The sequence below is a fragment of the Procambarus clarkii genome, chromosome 16, assembly GCF_040958095.1.
Source record: "Procambarus clarkii isolate CNS0578487 chromosome 16, FALCON_Pclarkii_2.0, whole genome shotgun sequence".
Classification (NCBI taxonomy): Eukaryota; Metazoa; Arthropoda; class Malacostraca; order Decapoda; family Cambaridae; genus Procambarus; species Procambarus clarkii.
Window position 1 is genome coordinate 22,517,830 of NC_091165.1, and position 14,029 is coordinate 22,531,858.

The window sequence follows — 14,029 nt, forward strand, 5'->3', positions numbered from 1 at the left end:
TATAACCCGTCCCACATATTTCCCATTAATACATAGAAGAACGTGTATAGCCCCCCCCCCCACATCAACACATTCGTAACCTTGAGAGTGGGCCGTCCTAATTATCTCTCATGTCTCTAAGAGCTTCTAGAGTATCTTAAAAGAGTTCTAGATGATGATACATTATGTGGTACAAATACCTATGAACCGGGTCCGATTTCTATGCAATGTTGAACCTCTCTTTCGTGTCATGGTAAATTTGGAGCCACCATTTTGAATTTGCTCAGCAAAGTCTGTCTGAGCTACGAGGAAAGGCTACTGGTGTTAAACCTCTCGTCCCAAGAAGACAAAAGAGTAAGGGGAGACGTGATAACCACATACTAAATTCTCAGAGGAATTGACAGGGTGGACAAGGACAAACTATTTATCATGGGTTGAACACGAAGAAGGGGACACAGGTGGAAACTGAGCACCCAGATGAGCCACAGAGACATTAGAAATAATTTTGTCAGTGTCAGAGTAGTTAACAGATGGAATGCATTAAGCAGTGATGTGGTGGAAGCTGACTCCATACACAGTTTCAAATGAAGATTTGATAGAGCCCAGTAGGCTCAAGAATCTGTATTTACAGTTGGGAGGCGGGACCAAAAGAGCCATAGCTCAAACCTCGCAAGCATAAATAGGTGAGTATAAACACACACACACACGCACACACACGCACGCACACACACACACACACACACACACACACACACACACACACACACACACACACACACACACACACACCGCTAAAGCTCCATTACAAGTGTGAGGGCATGGCTGCGAGAGCCTCTGTACACACTCTAGATGCTGGAGATTAGCACGGGAGACACAGCCTTGGAGATTTCCAACCATTCCCTCATCCCATACGCTTCCTCCACCCCACCCTAAACACCCATATCCTCCAAGGCCCCTATAGCAAGCAGTCCAGGAACGGTAGAGAGGATTGCCTTCGTAGATAACAGCTGGAGACGGCTGTTTACATGTGAATTAAGACAAGGGCAAGAAGACCTAGCAGATAATAGGTACGTCTCTGGGTCACCAACTCACAAGGATAGTTCCCCATCCCCCCCCCCCCTCCCAACACCTGGGCCGATGGAAGCTCAGAACTCTTGGAAACGGTTTTGACTCGATGGGTCTAGCTGGCTCTTCTGGGGGGGCAGGGGGTCGTGTTTGTTTTTACGTATATATAGCTTTCTAAGCCAACTGTTGAGGTTGCCCTAGAAACCCCACTCACCAAACCACATTGGTGATGTGGCCAATGTCAAAAACTTTATTCAGAAATCTCTGTATGTATGATAAATGTTCCTTCAACTTAACGTGATAAAGAAAATGGGTGATGTGGTGAGAGGGGGGTAGAGAGGAGGAAGAAGGGGAGCGAGGGAGAGAGGGGTGGGAGGGAGGGTGGGAGAGAGAGAGAGAGAAAGGGAGGGAGGGAAGGTAAGTTGGAAGGAACGAGCAGGAGGGAGTGTTTGTGTCTTGTGATCCTGCCTAGTGGTGGCAGAAGCCATGGGAAAGGGCATGTTGTTGTCCTGATTGTTCTGTTTACATAATGCACGGACTGAGGTGGAGTATTTATGCTATGAGAAGGAACAGGGGGTGGCATGGGAGGGGAAGGACAGACGGTGGCATGGGAGGGGAAGGAACAGGGGGTGACATGGGAGGGGAGGAGGAGTGGGTGACATGGGAGGGGGGAGGAGAAGTGGGTGACATGGGAGGAGGAGGAGTGGATGACATGGGAGGGAGGAGGGAAAGGGGGGTGACAAGAGAGGACCAGGGGTAACGTGGGAGGGGCAGGAGGACGTGGGAGAGACAGAAGGTTGGTCCCAAGACAGCGTGTCAGGCGGAGAAAGGAAGCTGTCAATGTGAAATCTTAACCAGAAGACATTTTTCACTTTCCCAAAACCTTTGGTCATAGGAATTTGTTAATAATTTATTTTTATTGTGTCAATTTTTTTTTCATTCTTTCTCCTGTCGATTCTCCAGTATCCCCCAGCCCACCCTTTTCTTTGCCCACCCTCGGATCCCCCATTTGTCAAAAACCCACCTTGCTGAACGCGTCACACCCACCCACCCACACACACCCACCCCTCCCACACACACACACCCACCCACCCACCCCTCCCTCCCACACACACCTCCCTCCCACACACCCACCCACCCCTCCCACACACACCCACCCACCCCTCCCACACACACCCACCCCTGCCACACACACCCACCCACCCATACACGTTATCTTCATGTTTCCCCATACTAATCTCTTCTGCTAAATCCAGCACGTGCCTTTTTGTCCTCTTCCCCCCCTCACCCACCCACCCCCTCCCACATGTCTGTAACCCCCCCCCCTCCCCTACATTGCCCATCACTTTTGCAGCTTATTACAATTGAAACCTGAAGTGAATAGGTGTGTAAGTTGTTTTAGATTCAGCTACTTAGAACAAAAGTTCCACAGTAGCACGGGGTATGGTGAGCCCATAGTGGACTTACCTGGCACAGGAGCGGGGCTGTAACTCCATGAATAGGTGTAAATTCACCCGCATTCATATACCCCTAACCCACCCGCATGCCTGTATACCCCCCTAACCCACCTCCTCCCTTAACCTCTTACCTAACCCACATATCTCTTACCTCCCCCCCCCACCACTTTTCCTTCCCTCATCCTTTTTATATATAAGTATATTGCATGTATGCCATGTGTATGTTATGTATGAACGCGTGTATCAATATACGTGTGTCTGGATGTAAGCAGAAAATAATTACTTACGTCGTTCAAACAAACTATTCTCAAAATTGTTTAAGGGTATGTAATTAACTTCATATTGTTGCAAAAATATGTATTTTGTGTATTAATGATATTTAATTTTTAATTCTTCTGAATAACAGTTTAATATCAACGTTATATCAAATTACAGTTATTTTGTGTAATGTATATATAAATATATATATATATATATATATATATATATATATATATATATATATATATATATATATATATATATTATACTGGATTTTATTCTTAATTCGTTTAACGTATATATTAATTCCTAGTTTACTTTGTAAAAATTATTGGTTATTCTCATATACTTTGGTTTACTACATTCCGTACTGATGTATAGTCATGGTGTAGGCCTGTGGTATATTTTATAACTATATTTTTTTAAATATTTTGGGAACGCAAATATTTTGCATCAATACAAAAAAAAAATGTTTCGTCAAAGTCCTATCGTCATATAATTTCCCTTTCTGTACAGATCATTGTGTTTCGGCATCAGGGGCAATGCTCCCCTATCAATGCTGCTACTTTCTGTAGCAGTATTCTATTGAGGAGAATTGTCATGCTTCAAATAATACTTTCCTAGTAAAACAAGAATGCTCCCGGACGTAGGTTCGAATCCTCGTCACGGCCCTTGTGGATTTGTTTACTTTTCTAGTAATGTAATCAACCCGTCTTGCCTATATACTGACGATCTAAGGTGAGATTGATAAGGATATACAATATACATTATATCTCACATATGTAAGTCATGCGGATACATCAACGTATATCTCTCATTAGATAGTAATGCAATGCAGCATTTCTCATGTCGTAAATGTGCATCAAGGAACTACAAAAGACCAGCACTAATGTCTTCCGTTCTAAGATGATAATTGTTTAGGGTCGGCGCCGGACTAAGGAATACCCAGAAAAGAGCGCCGCTGCCTTCCAACGATAAGAGTCGTCGTTTAGCACTAATGCTTTCATCTGATGAAAGGCGTCCGGCTCGACTCACAACGACCTTTTATTCCGATTCGGGATATACCGAGGCTCGGGTATAAGCAGGCGTTCACAAAGTGTTCACTTGTCCGGGGTGAACCAAGCGTATAATTCCACCCACCTCGTCACTCTCCTCACCGCCCTGACCATCTTCACTCCAAGATCTCCCTTCCCACTTAATACTTTCCCTCCCGCCACCTTCCCTCCCTCCCTTCCCTCCTCCCGTCCCCGAGAGGTGGAAATATCCTTCTCCTTTTCACACAACACAGGGGTCATGCGAGGCCTCATTACTCTCGCTGCTGGGGTCGAACAGGTGAAACGTGTTTGTTGGTCCCTTGGGGGAAAATTGCCGTGACGCCTGTACGATTTGAGACGAGGTGTATCGTCGTGCTCTCTGATGGGGGGGGGGGGAGTCTGGTCACGTTGTGGAGTGTGTGTGTGTGTGTGTGTGTGTGTGTGTGTGTGTGTGTGTGTGTGTGTGTGTGTGTGTGTGTGTGTGTGTGTCGTTGGTTCGTGGATCTGGTCGCCTCGTTGAAAGTGAACGAGAAGGGTCCGTGAGTGAACGACTACATATTCATTACAATTCGTAAGTCCCACACACACACACACCAGTTTCTGAATATTATCAGTCATTAGCGCCTTTGATCTCCAATTAGCAGCATGCAAGTTAATGACTCATTAGCCAGAAAGTTTTCCCCAATTATAAGGCTTAGACCACAGCAAAATGAAAGTGACTGCCGGAACGACTTGTATCAACGCACAATAACACCCACGTATTGGAATGAACCAAAGCTTTCCAAATAACATCTTTTGTGTTCCTGGGGTCAATGACCCTCCTTCAATGGGCCCCTTGATCCCATGATTTTATTTTGATCCATTGACCTGAGGCGTGGACCAATGACCCCCTCCTAACAACCCAACCATCACACTCCCTGCCAATCCCTTATTTCCCCCAACATCACCTCGAACCCTAACCCCCCCCCCCTCGCTGAAGACCTAACCCCCCCCCTCGTGGATTTTGCTCCTCACAAAGAGGGAATAATGTCCTCTTGTGGCAATGATCGTTAACATCTCATCGGGTGTATTGTGTTGGCCAAAAGGCCGCTCGTTCGTCAATGCCGAGGCAAGCACGAGCCGACGAGTCATGCTAGAGGACAACAAGCATTTCTCGGGTGCTTGGGTGCACCCGAGGTGCTGGGGAATGGCTGGGGAGAAGGGGGAGCGGGTGAGCTCCCTAGGAAGACTTCACAGTGGAGCTGGGAGGGAACTATCACGGGAAAGCCTCAGGCATCAACCATCAACCAGGTATCAACCAGGTAACCAGGCCATTAGGACTGTAAAGCACTTGTTGGAAGGGAAGGGATGAGGTTATGGGATGGGGCCGTCCATGTGGTGCCCGACCACTGGTGGGCGGTCGGGGATTGAACGCCGGCCTGCATGAAGCGAGACTGTCGCTCTACCGTCCAGCCCCAAGTGGCCGGCAAAGTTGAGAAGGGAGCAAAAATTAGCGTGACAGGAACAAGGACTTCTAAGAGAGAGAGAGAAAGAAAAGAGGCGCCGCTCAGCGGAAAAAGTTGAGTGGTGTTGACATAACCACACAGACTTACCTCACTCTCACTCTCTCTCTGTCTGTCTCTCTCTGTGTCTCTCTCTCTCTCTCTCTCTGTGTCTCTCTCTCTCTCTGTCTGTCTGTCTCTCTGTGTCTCTCTCTCTCTGTCTCTCTCTCTCTGTGTCTCTCTCTCTGTGTCTCTCTCTCTCTGTGTCTCTCTCTCTCTGTGTCTCTCTCTCTCTCTCTCTCTCTCTCTCTCTCTCTCTCTCTCTCTCTCTCTCTCTCTCTCTCTCTCTCTCTCTCTCTCTCTCTCTCTCTCTGTATCTCTCTCTCTGTAGTCTCTCTCTCTGTGTCTCTCTCTCTGTGTCTCTCTCTCTCTCTGTGTCTCTCTCTCTCTCTCTCTCTGTCTGGTTGATACCTGGTTGATGGGGTTCTGGGAGTTCTTCTACTCCCCAAGCCCGGCCCGAGGCCAGGCTCGACTTGTGAGAGTTTGGTCCACCAGGCTGTTGCTTGGAGCGGCCCGCAGGTCCACATACCCATCACAGCCCGGTTGGTCCGGCACTCCTTGGAGGAATAAATCTAGTTTCCTCTTGAAAATGTCCACGGTTGTTCCGGCAATATTTCTTATGCTTGCTGGGAGGACGTTGAACAACCGCGGACCTCTGATGTTTATACAGTGTTCTCTGATTGTGCCTATGGCACCTCTGCTCTTCATTGGTTCTATTCTACATTTTCTTCCATGTCGTTCACTCCAGTACGTTGTTATTTTACTGTGTAGATTTGGTACTTGGCCCTCCAGTATCTTCCAGGTGTATATTATTTGATATCTCTCTCGTCTTCTTTCTAGTGAGTACATTTGGAGGGCTTTGAGACGATCCCAATAATTTAGGTGCTTTATTGCATCTATGCGTGCCGTATATGTTCTCTGTATTCCCTCTATTTCAGCAATCTCTCCTGCTCTGAAGGGGGAAGTGAGTACTGAGCAGTACTCAAGACGGGAACAACACAAGTGACTTGAAGAGTACAACCATTGTGATGGGATCCCTGGATTTGAAAGTTCTCGTAATCCATCCTATCATTTTTCTGGCTGTCGCAATATTTGCTTGGTTATGCTCCTTAAACGTTGCTCTCTCTCTGTGTCTCTCTCTCTCTCTGTGTCTCTGTGTCTCTGTGTCTCTGTGTCTCTGTGTCTCTGTCTCTCTCTCTGAGAGAGAGAGAGAGAGAAACGAATCATATTATGATTGATAAGAAGAGGTCCGTCGGGACCCGACAGGGGGTCAGGTCGGGTCGGGCTCTCACCTCTAATCCGCCGTCAGACTCCGTCCGTTCCACAGCGGCCGACCCCGAAGACGAATTCCTGAATATTAACGATATTAATATTAATAATAATAATAAAATGCGGCTTGGCAATGCCCCCCTCCCTCCCCACCTCACGGCCCTGGGAGGGGGGGGGGGATTTTCTCATGATACACATCACGTTAATGTGATTTCTGAATGTTTATTAACGAAGTGTATTAAAAGTCGATATTTTCTTACGAGTATTAAAAACGAGTATTACGAGTATTATTAAGTGTTGAGTGTATAGTTAGGTCAGGGTTAGGTGTTTAGATTCTGTTGGAATTGATTTACTTTTACAAGTTACAAGTTACAAGTTACAAGTTACATTTACATTTACAAGTTCGATTCAAAGAGGATATCAGCGAAGCACTGTTATATTGTGTGTCGTTGGGTGGTTTTCTTTTTTGCATTTATAAACGGAGGATTTAGCAGCAGCATTAACGAGCATTTGGCCTTTGAGGACGGGCTGCGAATGGAGGCTCGCTGAGGACTCGGTTTAATGGAATGTTTCCTTAGCAACGTGGAAACTTGATAACATAATGGTACAATGGAGAGAAAAATTGCAAGTTTAAAAAAGATGGTTAATTATGATACCTGAAAGTATACACAGTGTTATATGTACATGTGATACATACATACATACACATGCATACATCTAGGAAGTGATGTGGTGGAGGCTGACTCCATACACAGTTTCAAATGTGGATATGATAGAGCTCGAGAAGCTCAGGAATCTGTACACCAGTAGATTGACGATTGAGAGGCGGGACCAAAGAGCCGAAGCTCAACCCCCGCAAGCACAACTAGGTAAATACAGATCTATTATAGCAAAGATATGTGTAAGTACTTCCTTTATAAAGATGTGCTGCCAGGAATCTTAGCCAAGTATCCAAAATTTGCTTATTGTAGGTAATGCATGCACATGACTAAATCTGCCGCCCATCTGGGTGGGTGTGGAGCAAGATTAGAGGGCGGCCTTGTATAGAGACTGTCGTGAGCCTCTTGTTGAATCACTTGTGATATGAAAAGATTATTGATATGTATTTGAGTACATGTATATATATGTACATGAGTATGTAATAATAACAATTGTGTAACTGGCTACACAATATTGTCACTTGCTTAGTTAAACGAACTATGGAGGTTCAGTTCCTGAACCCATTATGTGCCTTTGTAACCCCTTTCAACCACCGCCCACGGGATGGGTATAGGGTGCATAATAAAGAAATGGAGAGGAATAGTACGGAACGAGACAACTTCAAAACATGATTTATATATATATAATTCACGTGGGCACTACAAGAGCCTATGAATAAACAGTAATGTGAATAAACTTCATTGAAAGGGAACTGCGAGCAACAAAATATAGCATGGGAAGGGTTAATAGAAATCAGCAAAATTGAAAACACAACGAAACAGCTTGGACTGAGAGAAAAAAACCATATAAAAGTAGCCGTCAGCCACTTTTATATGCTGCCAGCACATAAAAGTGACCGACGGCCTTATTAATAACGAGACTGAGAGTACACATTGAAAAAAGGCATGTTAAACATACCTTGGAAATAGGAAACAAAGGAAGAGGTGTGTGAGGAGAGACGATAATAAGGAAGGAGGAATGAGGGAGCACTTCGATGAGGGCGTGAGGGAGGGAGGAATGAGGGCGTGAGGGAGGAAGGAATGAGGGCGTGAGGGAGGGAGGAATGAGGGCGTGAGGGAGGGAGGAATGAGGGCGTGAGGGAGGGAGGAATGAGGGCGTGAGGGAGGAATGAGAGCATGAGGAGCCATAGACTCCAAGCTATCAACCCCCAGAGGACGACATTAGGACTCGTGTTATATGGATGGACAAGGAGTTGAAGGGGCGAAGAAGGAATCGAGGCTCTATAGAAGAGGTGGAATAGATGACGAGGGAGGGGGAAATTGATGAGACTGGGAGAGAGGACGATAGGCATGAAGGCGAAATGAAGGTACTTTTTTCTGTACCTAATGGAATCAATGGAATTACTGTACCGATGCGAATAAATACAGAGACTCGGGCTTATATCGAGGTCCACCTTAAGGACGACCCACTGGCCCTTCCCTCGGATGCCACTCCACAACTAGCTTCTGGGCACCTGTTTAGGAGCCGGTCGGCCGAGCGGACAGCACACTGGACTTGTGATCCTGTGGTCCCGGGTTCGATCCCGGGCGCCGGCGAGAAACAATGGGCAGAGTTTCTTTCACCCTATGCCCTTGTTACCTAGCAGTAAAATAGGTACCTGGGTGTTAGTCAGCTGTCACGGGCTGCTTCCTGGGGTTGGAGGCCTGGTCGAGGACCGGGCCACGAGGACACTAAAGCCCCGAGATCATCTCAAGATAACCTCAGGACAACCTATTCACCGCTATATGAATAGACGTATTATGTGAAAGGAGACCATTTCTGTGTCCAAAACACCCCCCCCCCCTCACCCTACCCCTGGGAATCAAACCTGCGATTTTCGATTGTGGGTTACGAGCGAAGCCAACTGTACTACTGAACTGGGGCCAGATTCACGAAGCAGTTACGCAAGCACTTACGAACCTGTACATCTTTTCTCAATCTTTGGCATCTTTGTTTACAATTATTAAACAGTTAATGAGCTCCGAAGCACCAGGAGGCTGTTTATAACAATAACAACAGTTGATTGGGGAATTTTCATGCTTGTAAACTGTTTAATAAATTTAACCAAAGCCGTCAATGATTGAGGAAAGATGTACACGTTCGTAAGTACTTTCGTAACTGCTTCGTGAATCTGGCCCCTGTAGTTCGGATTAAACGCTTATCAAAAGCGTGAGAACAAATAATGACTTATTAAATATGTGCATAGGTGACATACTTAACATAATAGTTTCCCTTGAAAAGCTTCATAGAAAACACCGACCTTACCTAACCTTCTTAGTATGTTAAAATAAGCATCTTATTGCTTCGTAATTACAATTATTACCTAACCTATACCTATAATAGGTTAAGTAACAATTGTAATTACGAAGCTATAAGATGCTTATTTTAACATACAAAGTAGGTTAGGTAAGGTCGGTGTTTTCTATGAAGCTTTTCAAGGGAAACTATTATGTTAAGTATGTCACCTATGCACGCAACTAATAAGTCAATATTGACTTATTAAATTTGCGAGAACGGGTTGATTAATAACAGTAGTCCACGAGGCAGAAAAACACATTAATAAAGGAAGGACACTGGCCAACTGGTATCACCTAACGCTCTACTTTAATAAGCTTTCCTTACAGTCTCTTGTGAAGCTTCAGCTACAAGCTTTAGTGCGAGTTGAAGCTTACTGTCGACGTTCAGTTTCCTCTTATCAAACGCTGCGAGTTTTAACATCGTATAGTTGACGAATTTTATTTCCCCGGATACGCTCGATAAGGAATGAAAGATTTGTTGACCAAACCACACACTAGAAAGTGATTCGACTTGAGAATGGTCCAGGACGGACCGAAACATCGTCGTCCTTTCACTTTCTTTTTCACGTCGTCTCACACACTAGAAAGTGAAGGGACGACGATGTTTCGGTCCGTCCTGGATCATTCTCAAGTCGAATCACTTTCTAGTGTGTGTGGTTTGGTCAACATATTTCAGCCACTTTATTGTGACTCCTCGTCTGCAATGAAAGATTTATTGTTATAAATATATTGGTTTTATATACAAGTAGGAACAATGGGTTGTGTTATTACAGGTCTCGGAGATCGGTAAATAGAGTCTCGATTTAACATTAACTCCCTGGCTCTTTGAATAACACAGAAAACGCAGTAAAAATAAAAAAAATAATAAAAACTCCTCAACGCCTTGATGAACTGCAAGGGTAAGTAAATTAGCTCGATATGTTGCACATTGCAATAAAGAAAAAAGGACCAAGAATCCGGAGGTGTGGGAGGGAAGGAGAGAGGGAGGGAGAGAGAGAGAGAGGGAAAAGGGTTAGTTGGAATAATTTGAAGAAAGTTGAACAAAGCAAACTGGAACTAACACGACCATTGTTTATCACAATGAAATGTGTGAAGACAAGACATGTGTATGGGGCAAGTAACAAAATAAGCAGACTAACGGACGTTATCTTGAGGTTATCTTGAGATGATTTCGGGGCTTTAGTGTCCCGCGGCCCGGTCCTCGACCAGGCCTCCACCCCCAGGAAGCAGCCCGTGACAGCTGACTAACACCCAGGTACCTATTTTACTGCTAGGTAACAGGGGCATAGGGTGAAAGAAACTCTGCCCATTGTTTCTCGCCGGCGCCTGGGATCGAACCCAGGACCACAGGATCACAAGTCCCGCGTGCTGTCCGCTCGGCCGACCGGCTCCACGACCGGCTATGACGTTGTCATAGCTTGTGTAAGACTTGGTTACAAGTATCTCTGGCAGTTCGGCATGTATAGGGATCTAGATGAAGTAAAGTGTAAAGTGTGTGGACAAAGACAGGGACACACACTCGAACGCTATATCTTGGATTGTAGTAAAATTTAGCTATTTAGAGATAAATCTAATCTCACGCTGTATAATATGTGCAACCTATTTTATTACTAAGGATAAAATACCTGAAATCCTTGCACTGTATCTATATCTCGCTCCCAGAAGATAAACTTCATATGAGATTAACAAACAAGTAGTGTATTGTGAAGACTAATAAATAGTAGCTCCCCACGACTCTGTAATATCTCCATTGCTCAAACAATCATGTATTAGCGATAAGACCTGCTATTAATGTATAATGACTTACCGTAAATATATAGCTCTTGAAATAGAACATTCTCTGTAACTAGCTGACATTGTAATTATAAGGTGTGAAGGAAAGATGACATTGTTTATGTAATCTCTACTGAGGTCTAATAAAGATCTTTTGTGCCCTCTGTAATGCTTTTTGCGCTACCGCTCACAGGATGAGTATGGGGTGCACAATAAACTAGCCGCCTCCGTTAAAAATAATCAAATGCAAGCCTGTGAAATGTATATGTTTATCACTCAGGATGTTTCGGTAATTTGCTTATTGTTGAGGTAATTCGATGAAATAGCTATGCCCAAGATTATCACCAAGTGCCGTCGGGACGGTGGGGGAAATAACCTCGGCTACCATCGTCTTTTGTACGGTCACGGTTGGTCGAGTGGTTAAGGTACCATGTACACCAGTTGCATATTGTTCCTGGCTGTCTGGGTTTGAGTCACTTCTGGGGTGTGGAGTTTTCAGTCGTATATATATATATATATATATATATATATATATATATATATATATATATATATATATATATATATATATATATATATATATATATATATATATATATATATATATATATATATATATAATATGGATCAGACTGTTTTTAGCTCCACAATTAACTTATTTCAATACAAGCTTGGAAGAAGGCTTCAGGGGTGGGATGCAAGCAGAGGTGCAGATCAGCCTCCTCAGCATGTGGAGCTAAACACAGTCTGGTCCAGGGAGATTTGCATCTTTCCTTCAGCGCCTCGTGTCTCTTTCATGTGTTCATCCACACCTATCGTCTCTTTCTCATGTAATTCTCCGTTTATGTCCCTCAATAATTTCCTCCAGCTCTTCTTTAGCACACATTTCTATGTTTATGCATCTCGACTATTTCCTCATCCCTCGCTTTCCCTTCTATCCCTCGCTGCTGCTCCTATCCTTCGCTCCCAGCCCTCCTATCCCTCGCTCCCAGCCCTCCTATCCCTCGCTCTCTCCCCTATCCCTCGTTCTCTCCCCTATCCCTCACGCTCTCTCCTATCCCTCACGCTCTCTCCTATCCCTCACGCTCTCTCCTATCTCTCACTCCTCCTATCTCTCACTCCCCCTTCCTATCCCTCTCTCCCTCCTATCTCTCACTTCCTCCTATCTCTCACTTCCCCTTCCTATCCCTCTCTCCCTCCTATCTCTCACTTCCTCCTATCTCTCACTTCCCCTTCCTATCCCTCTCTCCCTCCTATCTCTCACTTCCTCCTATCTCTCACTTCCCCTTCCTATCCCTCTCTCCCTCCTATCTCTCACTTCCTCCTATCTCTCACTTCCCCTTCCTATCCCTCCCTCCCCCCTCCCCTCCTATCCCTCGCTCCCCCCCCTCCTATCCCTCACTCCTCCCTCCTATCCCTCGCTCTCCCTCCTATCCCTCAGCCCACTCGTATCCCTCCCTCCCATCCCTCCTATTCCCCGCTCCCATCCCTCCTATCCCCCGCTCCCATCCCTCCTATCCCCCAAACACAGCCTCGCGACAAAGCGCCGTTGGCAAAAAGCTTCTTCAGCAAAATCATGTCTGCCATTAAATCTTCATTACCCGTCATGCAGATGATTTCCCTGAGATTATGGCAGCATCGCCCTGCTCCCCGCTCAGCAGAGGCCTCCTGGACAGACAGACAGACATGCAATATCAGGCAAATGCTGTGTTGGACAGCTGCTGTGTTGGACAGCTGCTGTGTTGGACAGCTGCTGTGTTGGACAGCTGCTGTGTTGGACAGCTGCTGTGTTGGACAGCTGCTGTGTTGGACAGCTGCTGTGTTGGACAGCTGCTGTGTTGGACAGCTGCTGTGTTGGACAGCTGCTGTGTTGGACAGCTGCTGTGTTGGACAGATGCTGTGTTGGACAGCTGCTGTGTTGGACAGATGCTGTGTTGGACAGATGCTGTGTTGGACAGCTGCTGTGTTGGACAGCTGCTGTGTTGGACAGCTGCTGTGTTGGACAGCTGCTGTGTTGGACAGCTGCTGTGTTGGACAGCTGCTGTGTTGGACAGCTGCTGTGTTGGACAGATGCTGTGTTGGACAGATGCTGTGTTGGACAGATGCTGTGTTGGACAGATGCTGTGTTGGACAGCTGCTGTGTTGGACAGATGCTGTGTTGGACAGCTGCTGTGTTGGACAGATGCTGTGTTGGACAGCTGCTGTGTTGGACAGATGCTGTGTTGGACAGATGCTGTGTTGGACAGCTGCTGTGTTGGACAGCTGCTGTGTTGGACAGATGCTGTGTTGGACAGCTGCTGTGTTGGACAGCTGCTGTGTTGGACAGATGCAGAGGCATCTCGACAGAGCGGAAAAAAGTTATTTTCTATTCGTTTAAAATGCAAAAGTGTGTGTGTGATATATTTCTATCAGGGTATGTCTCTCTCTGTCTGTCTCTCTGTGTCTCTCTCTGTCTCTCTGTCTCTGTCTCTGTCTCTGTCTCTGTCTCTCTCTGTCTCTCTCTGTCTCTCTCTGTCTCTCTCTCTCTGTCTCTGTCTCTGTCTCTGTCTCTGTCTCTCTCTGTCTCTCTCTGTCTCTCTCTGTCTCTCTCTCTCTGTCTCTGTCTCTGTGTGTGTGTCTATCTCTCTGTCTCTCTTTCTCTCTCTCACTCTCAC

General features: G+C 45.7%; 1 protein-coding gene across 1 annotated transcript; it reads right to left on the reverse strand.

The window, feature by feature from the left end:
- Positions 1 to 13,029: 13,029 nt before the first annotated feature.
- Positions 13,030 to 13,713, reverse strand: LOC138365286 (streptococcal hemagglutinin-like). Its single transcript, XM_069325567.1, has one exon. The coding sequence runs from the start codon at positions 13,711 to 13,713 to the stop codon at positions 13,030 to 13,032; it is 684 nt and encodes a 227-aa protein (XP_069181668.1).
- Positions 13,714 to 14,029: the final 316 nt, after the last annotated feature.

Excerpts from the sequence above, each read along its gene's own strand:
- LOC138365286 (XM_069325567.1), bottom strand. The coding sequence starts at position 13,713 with ATGCCTCTGCATCTGTCCAACACAGCAGCTGTCCAACACAGCAGCTGT.